Source organism: Pteropus alecto, unplaced genomic scaffold (assembly GCF_000325575.1).
Source record: "Pteropus alecto unplaced genomic scaffold, ASM32557v1 scaffold42, whole genome shotgun sequence".
Classification (NCBI taxonomy): Eukaryota; Metazoa; Chordata; class Mammalia; order Chiroptera; family Pteropodidae; genus Pteropus; species Pteropus alecto.
In genome coordinates, this window is record NW_006434825.1 from 9,640,595 (window position 1) to 9,656,281 (window position 15,687).

Here is a 15,687-nt window from a genome sequence, read left to right on the forward strand (position 1 = left end):
ATTACATAGCAATGGAAACTAAGGCTAAGACAACAGATGTAATTAGTTCCAAGTCACACAACTAATAAGCACCAGAGCCAGGGTGACCTGGATTCAGTCGTGTTCTTCCTGTTCTTCCACACTTCTTCATATTTTGTAAGTTTTGATTTTAAAACCTCGGGTCCATCTTAAATATTTAAGATTACACAAACAAAAATTTTATTTGTTATGCTGCCATAGAAAATACAGCCTAAGTTCTACTTCCTGATTTGAGAGAATGGGCACAAGCCCACCCCCTGCCCACAGAGACACCAGGCCTGCAGGCAGAATGGGTCTCCCCTGTCGTACGCACCCACGTTGGACCTCTCGGGCACGTTGGCATGATAGGTCTCATGCAGGAACTCAGGAGGGTTGTCATTAATGTCCTGGACCTTGACAATGAACTCCGAGGGCGGCTCCAGAGGTCGGTTGGTATCCCTGTCCACCGCCTGAGCCATCAGGGTGTACTGGGCTCTCTCCTCTCGGTCCAATGTCTTGGTGGCATGAATGTTCCCTGATTTGTCATCAATCACAAAAATGGTTCCGGCTCCTTCACCTGAGAGAATGTATTTAATGTTCCCATCACCAGAGTCAATATCGGAATGAAGCTAGAAAAAAAGAAATTGAGATTTGTAATTCCATGAGGTATACATGGGGAGGTAGAGACCCACTTACATGCTGTTTGCTACAACACGCTGTGTGCTCGTGTGCGCACGCGTGCGCACACACACACACACACACACACACACACATACACACACACTATGAGAGGGAGACGTTCCCACCTCATTTTACTAATAAAGAATGAGGAATATTCAAGAAGCTAATTGCTTTAGCCATCGTCACGTAGCTGGGAGCAGTGAAGCCAAAACTCACACCTGAACCCTGAATTTTTGAAATTCTAAGATTTATGCTCTTTTTCCCTCCTTCCCATACATATGCACACATACAAAATACACATATACACAAATATTAATAGTTATTTTGAAAGAAACACATGCATATTACAAACAATAAAAACAAACATTTATGCAATAACTAAGTTTTCTCAGTTCTGATTTCCATTATTTCATTTTCTCTACTCAGACACTACTATTGCTACCAGTTTCCTGTGAATCCCCTAAGATATATTCCATGCATATGCAAGATATCTACACAGATACATAAATGCCCTGTTAATTTTTATGCAGTAAAAATTCCTCACATCTGTTTTCCTCTAAGGATAAAGTTGGGTCACCCTTCCACATCGGTACATACAGATTGACCTCGTCTACTGTATGGATGTTATTATCACTTCTTTTAGCAGTTGTCTTACAAAAGACGCTAACATTGTTTCCAGGATTTTGTTACTACAAACAACTCATTGATCATACCTTTTCCAGAAGACCTGCTGTGGGCAATGTGGGGCATGAGGGTTTGGGGTGTGCCTGGAAGAGGCCCCTGTTACAGTCATAGAGGATGGGGCGGATGGGATGGCCTGATACATGTGCAGCTTCTCAGGCCACAGGAAGAATCTTAAATGGCCTTACGTTTTCCCTTCCTTTGACAAAGTCCAGAATTTTGGTACTTTCCTAAAGTCACATCTGGCAGGGCCAGGAAATCAGCCAGGTCCCCCAACTCCCCACCCGGTGCCTTTCTGCCTCGACTCTGCTCTGTGTTGCATAAAATGGAACTCCCAAACACCACTTCTGATTTTCCCGTAGCAGTAAATTCCCCTGCCCTTGTTGTCAAACCTCAATTTCAGCAGCTTTCATCTTAATCTGAATCCTCTGCCCTTATTCTCTGATAGGTTTCGAGAGTATCCTAAAGGACAAAAAGCCCTTGGTTCTACCTACTTTGTGAGGAAAACCCAGTATAAACTAAAAAGCTTTAGCTTATTATCATATAATAATGTTATATTATTGTATTATTATTTTATACTTGTTATCATCGATGCCATTTTAATTATTATTATGATGAAACCAAAGCCTTGAGACACAAAGCAAGATTGAACACATTGCTTTTAAAATTTTTTTTGTAGTTTCAATTTCCCCAAAAATATCTAAATGGTTTACAGCACCTCAATGAAACAGCATACATTTCGGCTCAGGGGGATACCTGTAGGTACATATGAATTTGGCGAATTTGAAAATTAAATAGATATTATTTCATGGTCAAATAACTAAAACAATTTTTAAATATATGGCTCATAATTTTTTCTTGTTTTCAGATTTCAAAGTTAGAAATAAATTCCTTTTTTTAAATCTCTAACGAATATGATCCGTACAAGTGACAACAATATTTGTTAAGTTCGACACAAAAAGCAGTTTGGGAACCCATTCAATGCTTTCAAGGGATCCAGTTGCTGAGGCTTACACAGCCAATTCCCAACTCTGAAGACTGATGGCTTCCCCTCTGCACAGCACAGCATGACACAGACTGTGCTTCCTGCGAGAAATCTGAAAGCCCATGGTTTGCCAAATTCCTCTTTCTCAGAGCATCTTAAATCACTCAACCTTGAATGTCATCAAATCAAAGGTTATTAGAGAACCAGTCATCTAGCCTATTCCCTCTATAGATCAGCAGTATCTCAAAGGGAAGACGGATAGGATCTAAGCACATTATTTCTTTTTTCCCCATCCAACCTGACATCAGACTCATTCTCATGTGCCTAGATTCTGAACATCACTCACTACTGCCCTGTTTTCTCCCTTTTCCCTATGCTCCCTTTGAGTAGGCATGACAACTGCTTGCTCCACAGAGATGATGAGATGGCTCTCCAGGTGCCACCACCCATCCTAACACACATGCTGCTCCCACAGAAAAAGTCTCCAAGGCAGAGATTCTATTTTCTTAGGACAATTCATACAATTCATACATAGCTCTCCACATTGTTCAAGCTACACAGCCCCTGCCATGGCCAAAGTGTCTTCCTCTCTGGGTACATAGCCCATCTCTACATAGGGACTTCTATGTGCCAGTGATTTTCCTGTGTTCCCACTTTCTACGTCGACTTCTATTTTGGGTATAATCTTTCTATTTCGAGTATAAGTCTCTTAAAAAAAACTTTCCCAAACGTGAATAAAATTATTGTTCTAATTCACTAATATCAACCTCCTCCAAATATGTCAATTCCATAAATAGAGAATGCTGTTCTCATGTTTGGGAGCAACTAACTTCATTGGACTCTATAAGGCTCAGAAAATAGCACCCTGAAATCTACTCTTGTCCTCTTCATCCTTCACTGGACAACCCCTACTTATCTCTGGAGTCATAGGTTATCATGTTCTCCATGAAAACTTCCTTCATCCCTCCCAAATGTTACCGTGTAAATTCAAAATCACTCATATTGAATTTTGTCATTAACCCTACTCCTCCATTTATTTTTGTTGTTGTTTAATTGCTTAGGTAAGACCCCTTTGAGGTCAGGGATGCTTCCACTCTAGTTTACTACCTGCACATAGTAGGCTTTCTGTTCTTATGTAAAAGAACACCTACCTCCTTGTAGTTAATGTTGCTGCTCTCTGAAAGACGGCTGCCTGTTTTACCATCAATGATAGTGGACAGTCAGTTTTTCAAACATATTTTGGACGACTCCCTTCATCCCCTTGCCCTTTTTTGGAAGGGGTCCACAGAGATCGCGCAATGAGTGGTGCTAGGACTCTCAAGCAGTCCCAGCTGGGTTTTGCCATCATCCCTAAGCCAAAGCAGATAAAATCCCACCCATTCTTATAACACATCCATTCATCTCATCAGATATTTACAGAGGCTTCCCCAAAGCTGGGCTTTAGTACCAGGACCTAGGGACACAAGCTACCTGCCATCAGGTAGCTTAGGGTCCCGTGAGGGAGCTGGACAAATAAAGAGGCACATAGGATACGAAAAAGGGTAAAAGGAGTACAGAGTGTGATAAGGACTCAAAGGAGGGGCATCCGAATTGGAGTTGGGGTGTGGTCTGAAAAATGCCCCAATTGGAGAATGATTAAGTAAATAATCTCCATTTCCATTCAGTAGACCATTAAAAAACAGAGTTCTTATGGAATAAGATAAAGTGGAAAACAGACCTAACATGGATAACTCTATGAATTTAAAAAAAAAAAAAAAGCCTGGAAGGATGGATAAACGACAGTTTTATGGTTCTTACTGGATGGCCAGACCATTAGTATTTTTCCTCCTAGATTTTTTTTTTTTTTTTGACGATACTCTACTATTGGGATGATGGAGGGAGAAAAATAAATAGTGAATAAGGGCAGCCTTACCCTGCCCACGAGCACGGGGTCAGGCCCGGTGTACTCCTCTATCACGAAGAACTGGTTCCAGACCCAGCCTCTCTTGGAGCGCTGCAGCACTTGCCCCTCCTTGCCCTTCTCGTGGTGCCCGTGGAGCGAGGGTCGCAGGTGGCTCCTCCGTTCCGCTGTGAAGGCCTGGCTGTGGCACAGCATGCCCAGGCACACCAGGGCGGCTTGTAAACAGTAGTTCTCCTTCATTTTTGGTTACGTGGTAGGCACAGGAGAATGCAGCCGTCACCCCTTCCCCGAGCTGTGCGGCAGCCCGGCCGATGGTGGCCTCCCTGACGTGTCACGTCACGCAGACCTCTCTTGGAATGGAATGTCTCTGCTTGCCGAGCACATCACGTCAGGGCTGCCCGCTTCCCCAGTCGGCTTCTGCAGACAGAGAGAAAGGTCACATTAGCTGCAGGCTCCATCCCCACTTCATCTCAACTCCATTCTGTAATATTTGACCCACGTTGGACCCTGGATGTGAGCGCTCTGCTCTGGGTACTGACCAGGCGGACAGAGTAAGAAATAGTCCCTGCAGTCTCGCAGCTTACCATGTAGTGGGAGAGATAAACACAAACACGAAGAAATTCCTCGGGGTCTACATGAGGATAAAACGTGCATGTTGTGGAATCCAGCTGTCCAAGGGTGTCAGTTTTCCCACTTACTGGCCATGGGTTCGGGGTAAGCTAACTCACTCCTTGAGCTCGGCTTCCTCATTTATGAAATGGTGATGAGACTGTGCTCAAGGCAAGGCGGACAAAGAGATTAAATGAGTCACGCCCCAGGGCTCAGCACAATGCCTGTACCTACTCCATATTTATGTTATTATTATTATTGATGATAATTGTGCTTGAGTATGTTTTCGTAATAGGGAAACTTAGGGCATTATGGGAGTCCAGGAGAGGAACCTATAACTGATGGGGATTGAGGATGGAGATGGCAGAGAGTGGGGGCAGTTATGGGAGACTTCCTAGAGGACGAGATGGCTGGGCCCAACCCTGAACTAAGAGTTACTGTGATTAGAAGGGAAGGGATGGGATGTCCACACAGAAGAAACAACATGCCCCAAAGCCTAGAGCTGGTCACAACACACAATGTCCCGAGATATCCAGTGTCACTATAGGATATAAGGAAGGAGGAAGGCAGCAGTGGACCCTGCTAGATAAAAGAGGTGAAGACAGATCCTGAAAAACCACAGATGGTCACTAAAACATGCGTCAGTGAAACAATGGATCACGTTCTCATTAGTGGATCAATGAAGGGTATAGTGTCAATTCAATGAGCAAAATTGGCTCTTGTCTGATCAAAGGTCCACCCAAGATGCTGAAGACCCTACCTTAACCTGTTTCAATAGATACTTTATAAGCACTCTCCAAACGAGAAGCAAAATAAAACAGCATACCTTACCGACTGGTCCAAAGGTCTCATTCCTGGCACCCACACGACTCAGCAACTCATCAATCAGAAGGATGAGCCACGAACCCCTTTCCATGACCCTGTAGGTTTCTGATCTATAGTCACTGCAGTCCTCGCCCTGGCTCTCTGGTTCTTCTCTCTAATCCTTGACTTTAGCCTCAGGTTCCTGGGCTTCCTCACTGGACTTGGTCTTTCTGGTGCTGGAAACTTAATTCTCCCTTAAGGAACTTCTGTTGCTTGTTCCCCGCTCTTAGGACCCCACATTTTCTTCTATACAATCATCCTCTGCCCCTGGAGTGCTACCCAGACTCGTAGTTCCCAGAACCAGACAGTCCCCACTACCACCCTCGCCACCAGCATGAGGGGCTGTCAGAAAACCTGGGCATTTAGGATGACACACTGATACTGAGGATGACACTTCACTTCAGCACCGATGGCTTTAAATGAAACTGGTGAGATTCCTGAACATTGTAAGAATGAAAACCAACATCTGATTCTTTGCTTTCTGGTTTAGATAAAGGGCGGGGGACAGGAAGGAGGGAGTATGGATCTTGGCAGAGTAGATTATACGTAGGTTTGAAGATCAGGTAGACCTGGATTGGAATACCACTTCCATATCTTACAATCTCAGAGGGACCTCAGGCACGGTGAGCCTCCACGCTCTCATCTGAAAATAGGCATGACAAGAATATCTGCGTACAGATAGGGCTGGACACAGAGTAGGAACGGGGCACACAGTGGGTCTCTTCCCCTCTTCCTAGAGTGCCGCAACCGAGGCCCGCAGGTCTCACTCATCAGGAGGTGCTCTTGCCTTGCAGATGAAGATGCCCAGAAGAGAGTGGTGAAGTGCTTTCTCTAAGAGAGGAATTGAGGAGTAAGAGTTACATGGGGATGGCAGAGCCATCTGGCCTTAGTTGTCTAGAAAATAAGAGAAATGGTGGAATTCGAATTCGTTGGTGTAGAACTCCTTTCCTTCTCATGGTCTTTGATTTCACCAACAGAAGCCATCCCTCTTCCTTTGTAATATGGCAAAATGGTATCTGGGGAGGCCGGATGTGCAGTTAATTTCAAATGTCCATCACTGCTCCCAATACTCTATGATGTTATCTCTTTTCAAGATATACTGAGTTCAATATTTATTGTAGACAGACACTTCAGGTTGTGTAAAGGGCTGTGTGGAAGAGAGAGAAAGATTATAAAGGCCATGTCATCATTTCATAGCTTCACTCTCGGACTCAGGCATTGAATATACATCAAGTGCTACTTCTTGCTAGCCACACTGCTGTGAAAGAACATAGAGGGACTCCAAAGGAGTAAGATCATAAAATGAGGCAATGCGAAGCAATGGAAGATTTCCAGGGTTAAGTCCAGAAGCTGGAGATATATGGTCGAGAATCTGCCACTAGCTTGTCGCAGGACCTCATCAGTTCCCCTCTTGGTGGCTCTGCCTCATTCTCTATAAAATGAAGCCACTGGGTGCCATCTTCAGTTGCATGTTCACGGTTGGAGCTCGGTGAGCCATTGTGGAGTATTTCTCCAGATTCATACACTGTCTCCTTAAAACGCCGCATACATCTTAGTAGTTGGGACTTGTTTTTTTATTCATGATTATATATCCGGTGACCGTGCTCTTCAAAGCAGGACATCTGTAAATCTGAATGTATGGTTTGAACCGCATAGTTCAAGTTTAAACTTGATGTTGCCACCAGAGACTCCGTGGAAGAAGAAATAGAAAGGAAAGAGCATATGGTGCAACAAGATTCCTGCCCACTTTACACCATGCCAAGTATTAAGTGTTCATTCACACGGCGATAAATTATTCTTGCATATAAACTGTGAAGTTTATTTGAAAGAAAGGGTTTAATTAAAGTTGATATTTCTGCACCTCTTTCTTCTGGCTGCCATTTTGCTGTAAAGCACAATTATTTCTGACACTAAAAGTGTTGAAACTACATGACAACTTTTTTTTTTCCTTTGTAAAAAATTCTGGCTTGATACTAATGAACTTAAGAGTTTCCACATGACCAATAAACAATAAACCCTTTGTTGAAAAGATGAAAATATCTATTTTCTTCTGTTGGAAATAACAGCAAAACCAATTTGCCTTTAAAAGTAATTCACTGGACCCATTATTTGTAAGTGCTTATGTGGTTATGTGACATATAAAGTTATTTTAATGATCGATCTCAGGTTTTTAAGACATGCTTTTTTTTTCAATTTATTCAACTTCAGACTGAAAATTTCCTTAGTAAAAGCTTTTCTAGCCATTGTTCTAAAACCTACAAATAGTAGTAACTCATCTACTAATTTCTGTAACAAACTTATGAATAGGTACTATGAATATTCTTGTGTAAAAGGATGAGGAAACTGAGGCTCAGATAAATTAAGCAACTTACGCAAGGTTATACTTCTGATAAATAGCAGAGTTGGAATTTGAACTCATGACATCTGGCTCGAGTCTGTTCTTAACAGGTGAACAGTACCAACTCTTGCCATTTGTTTGTGTCTGAAGTTCACAAGGAGATTATATGGACACTGTTGTAAAAACAGTAACCTAGAAGCCACCTAAAGTAAACCAATATCAAAACTTGACATGTACTAATAATAGGACTATGATGAAAATAATAACAGTTAACATTCGTCCATTGTTATCTGCCTAATACTCTTCTACGTACTTTCAATGAATTGAGTCATTAAATTTTCACAATATCCTTACAAAGTAGTAATAACTGTTATCCCCATTTTACAGATAAGTAGTCTGGGGCATAGTAAGATGAAGTAACTTATCCATGGTTACAGTGCTGGGACATGAGCCCTGGGTGTTTGGTCCCAAGACCTGCTTTTGTATCCCTTAGTCACACGTGATCCTGCCTCTCTAAGAGATGGCTGCAGATCAACTATAGACACACATCCCAATATACACATTAGTCTTATGATGAAAATGATTTACGTTTTGGTGGCACCGGTGGGGGTGGGGAGAAGGCAACAAGAATAATACTGTGACTAAAATATTAAAACCACACCAGAAAGAGGAAGATAAAGCACTTTATAGCAATGGCCAAAGCGAAGACGAATAGGAGGTACTTACATAAGTCCATCAACAACACAGTATATCTGGGTCCTTAAACAGCACTATTAAACGAACGTTAATCTTTGCTTTTTTATGTTTAAACCCGTTTTAGCATTTCTAACTATATAGGTTAAAAAAGATGTGTTTGGGGAGATTTATTTAACTTTTTTTAAGAAACGCTTCTAAAATCTAGAGATCTGACTGATACATACAATAGTAGAGAGTTTGCAGGAAGCACACATGAAAATTAATAGGGGACTACCCTCCTAAGTAGACCTTGACGTTGGTAATAATTAGGGAAATATATCAATGTTCTAATCGGTTTTAAAAGACCCCCAAGGCAGTTCCTGAACAATCCTCCCACTAAAGCACTTCCTAACAGTGAGCCAGGAGGCCTAAGCATTGGGGTTCCACAGAAACATATAGGAGGACTTTATTTTATGATGGGAGCATATTGCTTGGAAGGAAAAATAAATGTTGTTAAGAGTCACAGGAGTAATAACATGACAGGAAAATGGATTTGCAAAACCACCAGCTCTAAGTGGAAGGCTCGCCCTTCTATCTTGAGAGCAGAGAGCCCGTCATAGCTACTGTGCCTTGAGCATGAAACTCTCTCGCTGTGCCTGCTTTTGTCTCCGTAAAAGAAAATGACATATACGGGTGTTTAAGTATATTTGGACTCCTGCTGGAAATTGTTATCGGGGAGAGAAAGAAAGAGGAAAGCGCTTAGCGGAAAGCAAGCGGCTTTGGTTTTTCAGCTTTCTCCTCCCCACAGAGCTGGAGGGATCAGGCAGGCTGACCTGTTCTTTTCATTTCCAGGGAGCTAATTTACAGTTAAAGACATGTTATCATTACATTAAAAATATTTCTGAGGCCCACACTAGAACTCAAAACTCCATTCTGCATGTGCAGTGTCCTCTTGTGGGTCAGGGGGTGGAGCTCAGGGACTCTGGTCTCCACTTCAACAAACACAGCTTTGTAACCAATCGGATTCTATTATGCAAATTAATTCAAGCATATTTTATTCCCCGTTCAGATCTCATCACTCAGCACTGAGCTGGTCTCCAGTTTCAAATCAAATCACGGGATTATGCCATGTCTGTGGAAATCACAGAGAATGGGAGAGGAAGTATTAAAAGATCGACTGAATTACATTTCTTATTCCCCGATTTCTACACTTAGAACAAAGCATAAGCTAGGGGAGAATAATTGCTTCTGCTCAGGTGCAAAATACACAGCAGAAACTACAAAAGGGTCAGTGTATATGTTGCTCCACTCGCTCATACCCAATTCAAATGTTAAAGTATGCGGCAAATAGAGCCACTCTTCCGTGAGCATGACATTTTTTTAAGGGCAGGGGGAAAGTTTAAAATTCCTCCAATGGTAGTCTGATGCCTTGCTGCTAGAGAAATAGAAAACCCAGGGAGGTCAGCATGGGAAGTGAAAAGTTTACTCACTGCCAGGTGTTGGGCAGACCTGGGTCCAAATCCTGATTTCATCATGTAAAGGCTACATAAAGTTAGGTAATGATAGTAAGGATCATCCTTGACCAGGTGCTTGATTTTTCAAGCGCTGGGCAGTGTCCTCAGGACTTGGTACACACCATTTTATTGCATTTTCACCACAACTTTATGTAAATATCACCCAGATTTTATCTACAAGGAAACTGAAGCTCAGAATGGTTAAGTCAGTCACCCAAGGCTGCCACTCAAATTCAAGTTTACGTGACTGTAAAACCTATGCTTTGGCTTTACCTGGCGTCCAAACTTGGGGAGGCCATGTTTCTCGTTTTCAGTACAAGGAGACTGCATGATCCACCTCCAAGGACCATCTCAGTGCCAAAATCGTATTTGATACTGAATATCATCTTTGTTAAGATGCGAATATCACTTATTTTTAAGTACGTACAATCACCCTTTATATTCTCAGGCTCTCATGGCCACAGAGTGTCATAAGAATTTAACTTAAGTCCGTAGACCCCAAACATATAGACTCATTCAGTGATTATTTATCTCTTGAAGTAATTAAATCATCCTCAAATGATAAGATGGTTAAATACAATGTGTACAATGAAGAATTTATTTGTGCTCTACTCAATCCTTAAGATAGTATTTTTTCTTACTGTAATATTTTTAAACGTTGATCATTAAGATGAATAAAATTTATCTTGGTCAGCATTGTCATCTCAGACTATGAATAAACACTCTATATGAATGTGGAAAGAGAGAGATTTTATATTCAGTTTTTCTTCTGCATGAGCTAAAATACCTGAGGGAAAATTAGGGCAAAATGGCAAAGATAAACAGATGCTCAACATAATATATGGTCATTTGTGGTAACAAAGGCCTGTATGTTCATTTCTCTTTGTCTCAGAGCAGTAAGTTATCTATAAATCGTTCCTTCAATGCCAGTTTCTTCATTCAGCAGTAGCTTTTCACCGTGCCAAGCCTGGCTTGGACCTTATGGACACATAGGCCACCACGAATCTCTGACTCATGGACTCTACTCAAACAATGGTGAGACAGTTGTCTAAGCTGGTAAACAATGGAATAATGCAGTCGGTGCCAACAGGACTACGTGCAGGCACATAGAGGAATCAGCAACCACACCTCCGTGGTGAATTTGTACCGTACCGCTCCAGTCTCCTGATCCTTGCCCGCTCCAGCCTTTTCCAAGTGAGCACCTATATCCACAATCTCAAATAACTGGTGCTTCCACTTTCCCCCTGAGCGGTGGCTGACTGAACCACATCTAGTGCAGTGATAACCAGACTTCCAACCTGTATGATCTGTCTCAAAATGATAAGCTGGGTGAATTAAATTCACCTGGGAACTTCAATGAAAAAAAAAAATAGGAAGCATTTGCTAGTAAGGGAGCTGAAACGGGAAGGTTATGAGGCACCTGGGGGACGGAGTAGCCACAAAGTGACATCTTACAGCCAGCGTTTCAGTGAAATCAAGGTTATGAACAAGCCAGCTAGAAACCAAACAGGAACAAACGTGGCCTGTCCCCAAGCCAGGGAAGTGGCAGAATGCATGGTCCTGTTCTCTGAAGATCTTGGGAATAAAGGACTGCTCTCCAAGTTGCTGTCTCCGTGTGGCCCAGCCCTAACTAATCTTCTGTCCCTGAATTTCTACGTCATTTGCAATGACCTATGTATCCAGTGACAATGAGCCTCCTGTACATGAGCTAACTTGAGTGCTTCCTTTTATCATCAAACAGCAAAACTAGCAAGCTACGATCATCAAAAGGAAAAAGTTAGTCCTTCTTCTGGTCAAGGGGAAAGTACTGTAGCTGTGGAGATCATTTTTCAGATGTAGAAAATGCCTTCTTTGCTGAGGAATAATGGGCAATAGGGAGATCTCTACAATAGAAGTCAAGACACTTGTGTTCCAGCAAAGGTTCTGCCACTGAACAGCTGTGTAACCTCAGAAAAAATATTTCTTCCTCTGGGACTAAGTTTCTCCATAAAATAGGAGGCTGGCAATAGCCTACTAGGGGTCTTCCACATCTACAGGCACCTGTGGGTCTATGCTGTGCTAAGTAAGACAGAGCAACCTTCCCTGGGTGGAGGTTTTCATCTCATTTAGAAGGCCTGGGTCCTAGCTGGCAGGACTGGTCTGGGTATAACTCCACTGACATCACATGTAATAGGAATGGCGTCATCTGGACTAGGCACTACAGAGCCCTGCTGATGGGACAAGCTTGAATCCCAGCATTAGGAATCAGGACTTCACCTGATGGACAATGGGAATCCATTAAGGACTCTGGTCAGAAGACTGATGGAGTCCAAGCTGTCAGAAGTATACAGGAGAAACTGACATGAGAGGTGGCGGTTCTGACATAATGGTGGAGAGCATGGGCTCAGGAGTCGGATGGTGTTAGACAGTCAGATCCAAGAGTTTCATCTCACTAGTTGTATGACTCAACCTCCATGAGTCTACCCGCTGCCATGTAAAACTGTGAAAAACACTAGGACCAGTCTTAAAGAGGAGGGAGTGCTAAAATGGAAGGACATAATACGTGGAGAGAACTTTTATAGTCCTTGACATGGCCTGGCACACAGTAGGTGATCAGGAGGACACATTAGGAGTTTTGATCTTTCAACAAGAATATATAAATATGTACTATAAGCCCTGGATACACTGACATACAATATATAAAAATACGCAGTACAACATATAACATGCAATTAGGTACAGGCCTTTCCAAGGGCTCCAGGAGGCTCTCCATTAAGAAGAGATAAAGAAAACAATGTTGTAACAAGGATTGCTAAATGCAATGATGTAAATACATGAGGGAGACGAGATAAAGGGCAGTGTTGTCCAATAGAAATATGAGTCACATGAACAATTTTAAATTTTCTAGATGGTACATTAAACCATGTTTTTAAATATATATTTACATTTAACGCAGTATGCCCCGAATTATATCATTTCAATATGTAATCAATAAATGAATTATTGAGATCTTTAAAACCTGGTATATATTTTCAACTAACGGCATACCTCGGTTTGGACTAGCTACATTTCCAGAGCTCAATAGCTACATATAGCTAGTGGCTACCAAGTAAAACAGCACAGAAGTGGAGGATTCTAGATTATCTTAGAGAGGAGGGTGTATAATCAAGGGAGACTAGCTGGAGTCATTGCAGTGGTTCAGGTGAGGGGTAATATAGTTCTGAACTTGAAAAATAAGTCTTAGTGGAGAAAAAAGGGTTATTCTAGGAATTATGCAGCTGCAGAGAGGGCCTTGGGAACCGAACCAGATTGAGAAGGATAGAGCATGAGGCCGCAGTCCCAGGAGAGTGAGAAGACAGTGGTGCTGCTCCTGGCCTCAAAAGGAGAAGCGGCTGATACAGGGATAAAGTGCACGAGTTAGGCTTTAAAACATGTTAAGTTTGTGAAGACAGTGGACTAATGCTCAAGTGGAAAGTTTGGAGTAGAGTTAGGATCCCACATTCTGCCAAGAGTAGGTGTAATCAGTGTTACCATTTCTGTTTCAAGTTTGGACATTTTGTTGCATTATTCAATGTTAGAATCTCAGAACTGGATGAAACCTTAGAGACCTTCCACTGTTAGTCCCTTTTCAGTAGACAAATGGAAAACTGAGACAGATAACTTGTACAAAATAAAAGACAAAGTAAACAAAACCTAAACTCATTTTATAGAGGAAAAAAGGGGGGAAAGGGAAAATCATCAACAATGAAAGATAATTTTTATAGCACCTACTCTGCCCCCTTCCCCAGCTAAGCTTAAAAGCAGTCTTCCCGTTCAAACTATTTCTAATAGTTTGAAACACCGGCCCAGGCTCTATAAGGGAAAAGCCATTCATAAATAAAGGCCTGGGGGTTCTCTTTAAAGTCTGTGAGTGGAGAACTAAAAGAGAGAAAATAATCCGCCTAGTCTTGCTGGAATCTGACATCCTGCAGAGATCCACTTTCCACAAAGTCTGATTTCTAAAGTATAAACAAGAAGAGGAATTATCCCAAGGTGGCCTTAATAACTGACAAGGGCTTGATGTGGTTTTTTGAAATAATTACTGAAGCGAGGGCAGAGTGCCTCACATCACCACTGCCGAGAGCCTTTAGAATTCCGAGAAGTCCAGCCTGTGACCCCAATCCACTGCGGTCTACATGCATCCGTCCAGCTTACGTCCAGCTTAATCAGCCACTGAACAGGAGTGAGGAATGCAGAAAGTCAGGCTGCTTCCAATTATCGGAAGTTTGATTTCCACCAGAGAGCAGGTGGGCTGTTCTGGAGGTCGCTTTCTAATGTATCTCCCCAAACCACACCATCGTGCAAGAGTAAACTAAACTCTGCCACACTCTGAAATGATCTTTTTTTTTTTTTGTATCTATATACCACAGAGGGTCCCTCCCACCTCGCTTTATTTTAGAAAGCAGATACCAACAATAGCCTCATAATGATCTCATTGTGGTTTCAAATAATCCAATCTTTGAAGCCCAGTTCTTCTTTTCAAAGGTATTAATGTCATTTATCAAAAGTAATGGGATTTTTTTTTTTAAGTTAAGCATGAAAGAAAAGTAATGAGATAGAGAAGACTAGTCAAGTGTCCTGTACACGTGCAGAGCACTTTCTGAAGCATATGCCGAACACTCTCAGACAGGCGAGACTTTCAAAGGCAACGTTAAGTGTCTTTTGCGCATCTCAGATAATATGGTTCACTTAATTAGATTTTCCATAATCCCAGGTTAATCCTATTGTGAATTACAGACGTGAGTTTTAACTCGCCTGGCAGAAACATTTTGTTTGCAACAGATGCGTTTCTGGAAAAAATATACCTTATTTATAATTCATGACCAGAATCATTACCATAAAGAGACCTCCCTCACCTTCTCCCTCTGCCATGTAGAAGCTACTATTTCTACTCCTCTGGATCACATTGTCCTTTTAAATAATTTAATAAGGGCATTTCCTCTGCCCCAGGATACATGAAGTTCCCTAAGGTTTGGGAACATAGCTAATTCCTCACTGAATTCTTTGCCTCTGAGTACAGTGATGTATTCAGTGACATGGCTCTGTCCCTCATTCAGCTTAAAATTTAGACCAATGTCTCTAGAACTTGACTGTACATTAGAATTAACTGGGGAGTCTTAAAAATCCCATTGCCCAGGCCTCACTCTAAACCAATTAAAATCAATGAAAACCAGGAATCAGTATTTTTGAAGTTCCCCAGGTGGTCCTCCATTCAAGGTTGAGAACCACAGTCTAGAGCCACACTGTCCAATATGGCAGCAACATAGACACATGTAGCTTTTTAAATTTAAATTAATTAAAATTAAATAAAATGGAAAATTTACTTCCTTAATGTGCTAGTCCCATTTCAAGTGCTCAATGGTCATTTCAATCATTGAGAAAAGTTCTATTAGTCAGTGTTGGTCTTAAACACTAAAATATCCTC

General features: G+C 41.9%; 1 protein-coding gene across 5 annotated transcripts in view; it reads right to left on the bottom strand.

The window, feature by feature from the left end:
• CDH11 (cadherin 11) overlaps window positions 1-15,687 on the bottom strand; it is an 86,814-nt gene that overhangs the window by 40,835 nt on the left and 30,292 nt on the right. For 3 of the 5 annotated variants that reach the window (XM_025045331.1, XM_025045329.1, XM_025045330.1), the window contains exon 1: window positions 332-491. In XM_025045331.1, the coding sequence (XP_024901099.1) occupies window positions 332-476 (145 nt within the window). In that variant the 5' untranslated portion in view covers window positions 477-491. Of the gene's footprint in view, window positions 1-331; window positions 627-4,256; window positions 4,662-15,687 lie in introns of those variants that run through there. The other 2 variants (XM_006909726.2, XM_015587678.2) reach the window with 2 other exon arrangements.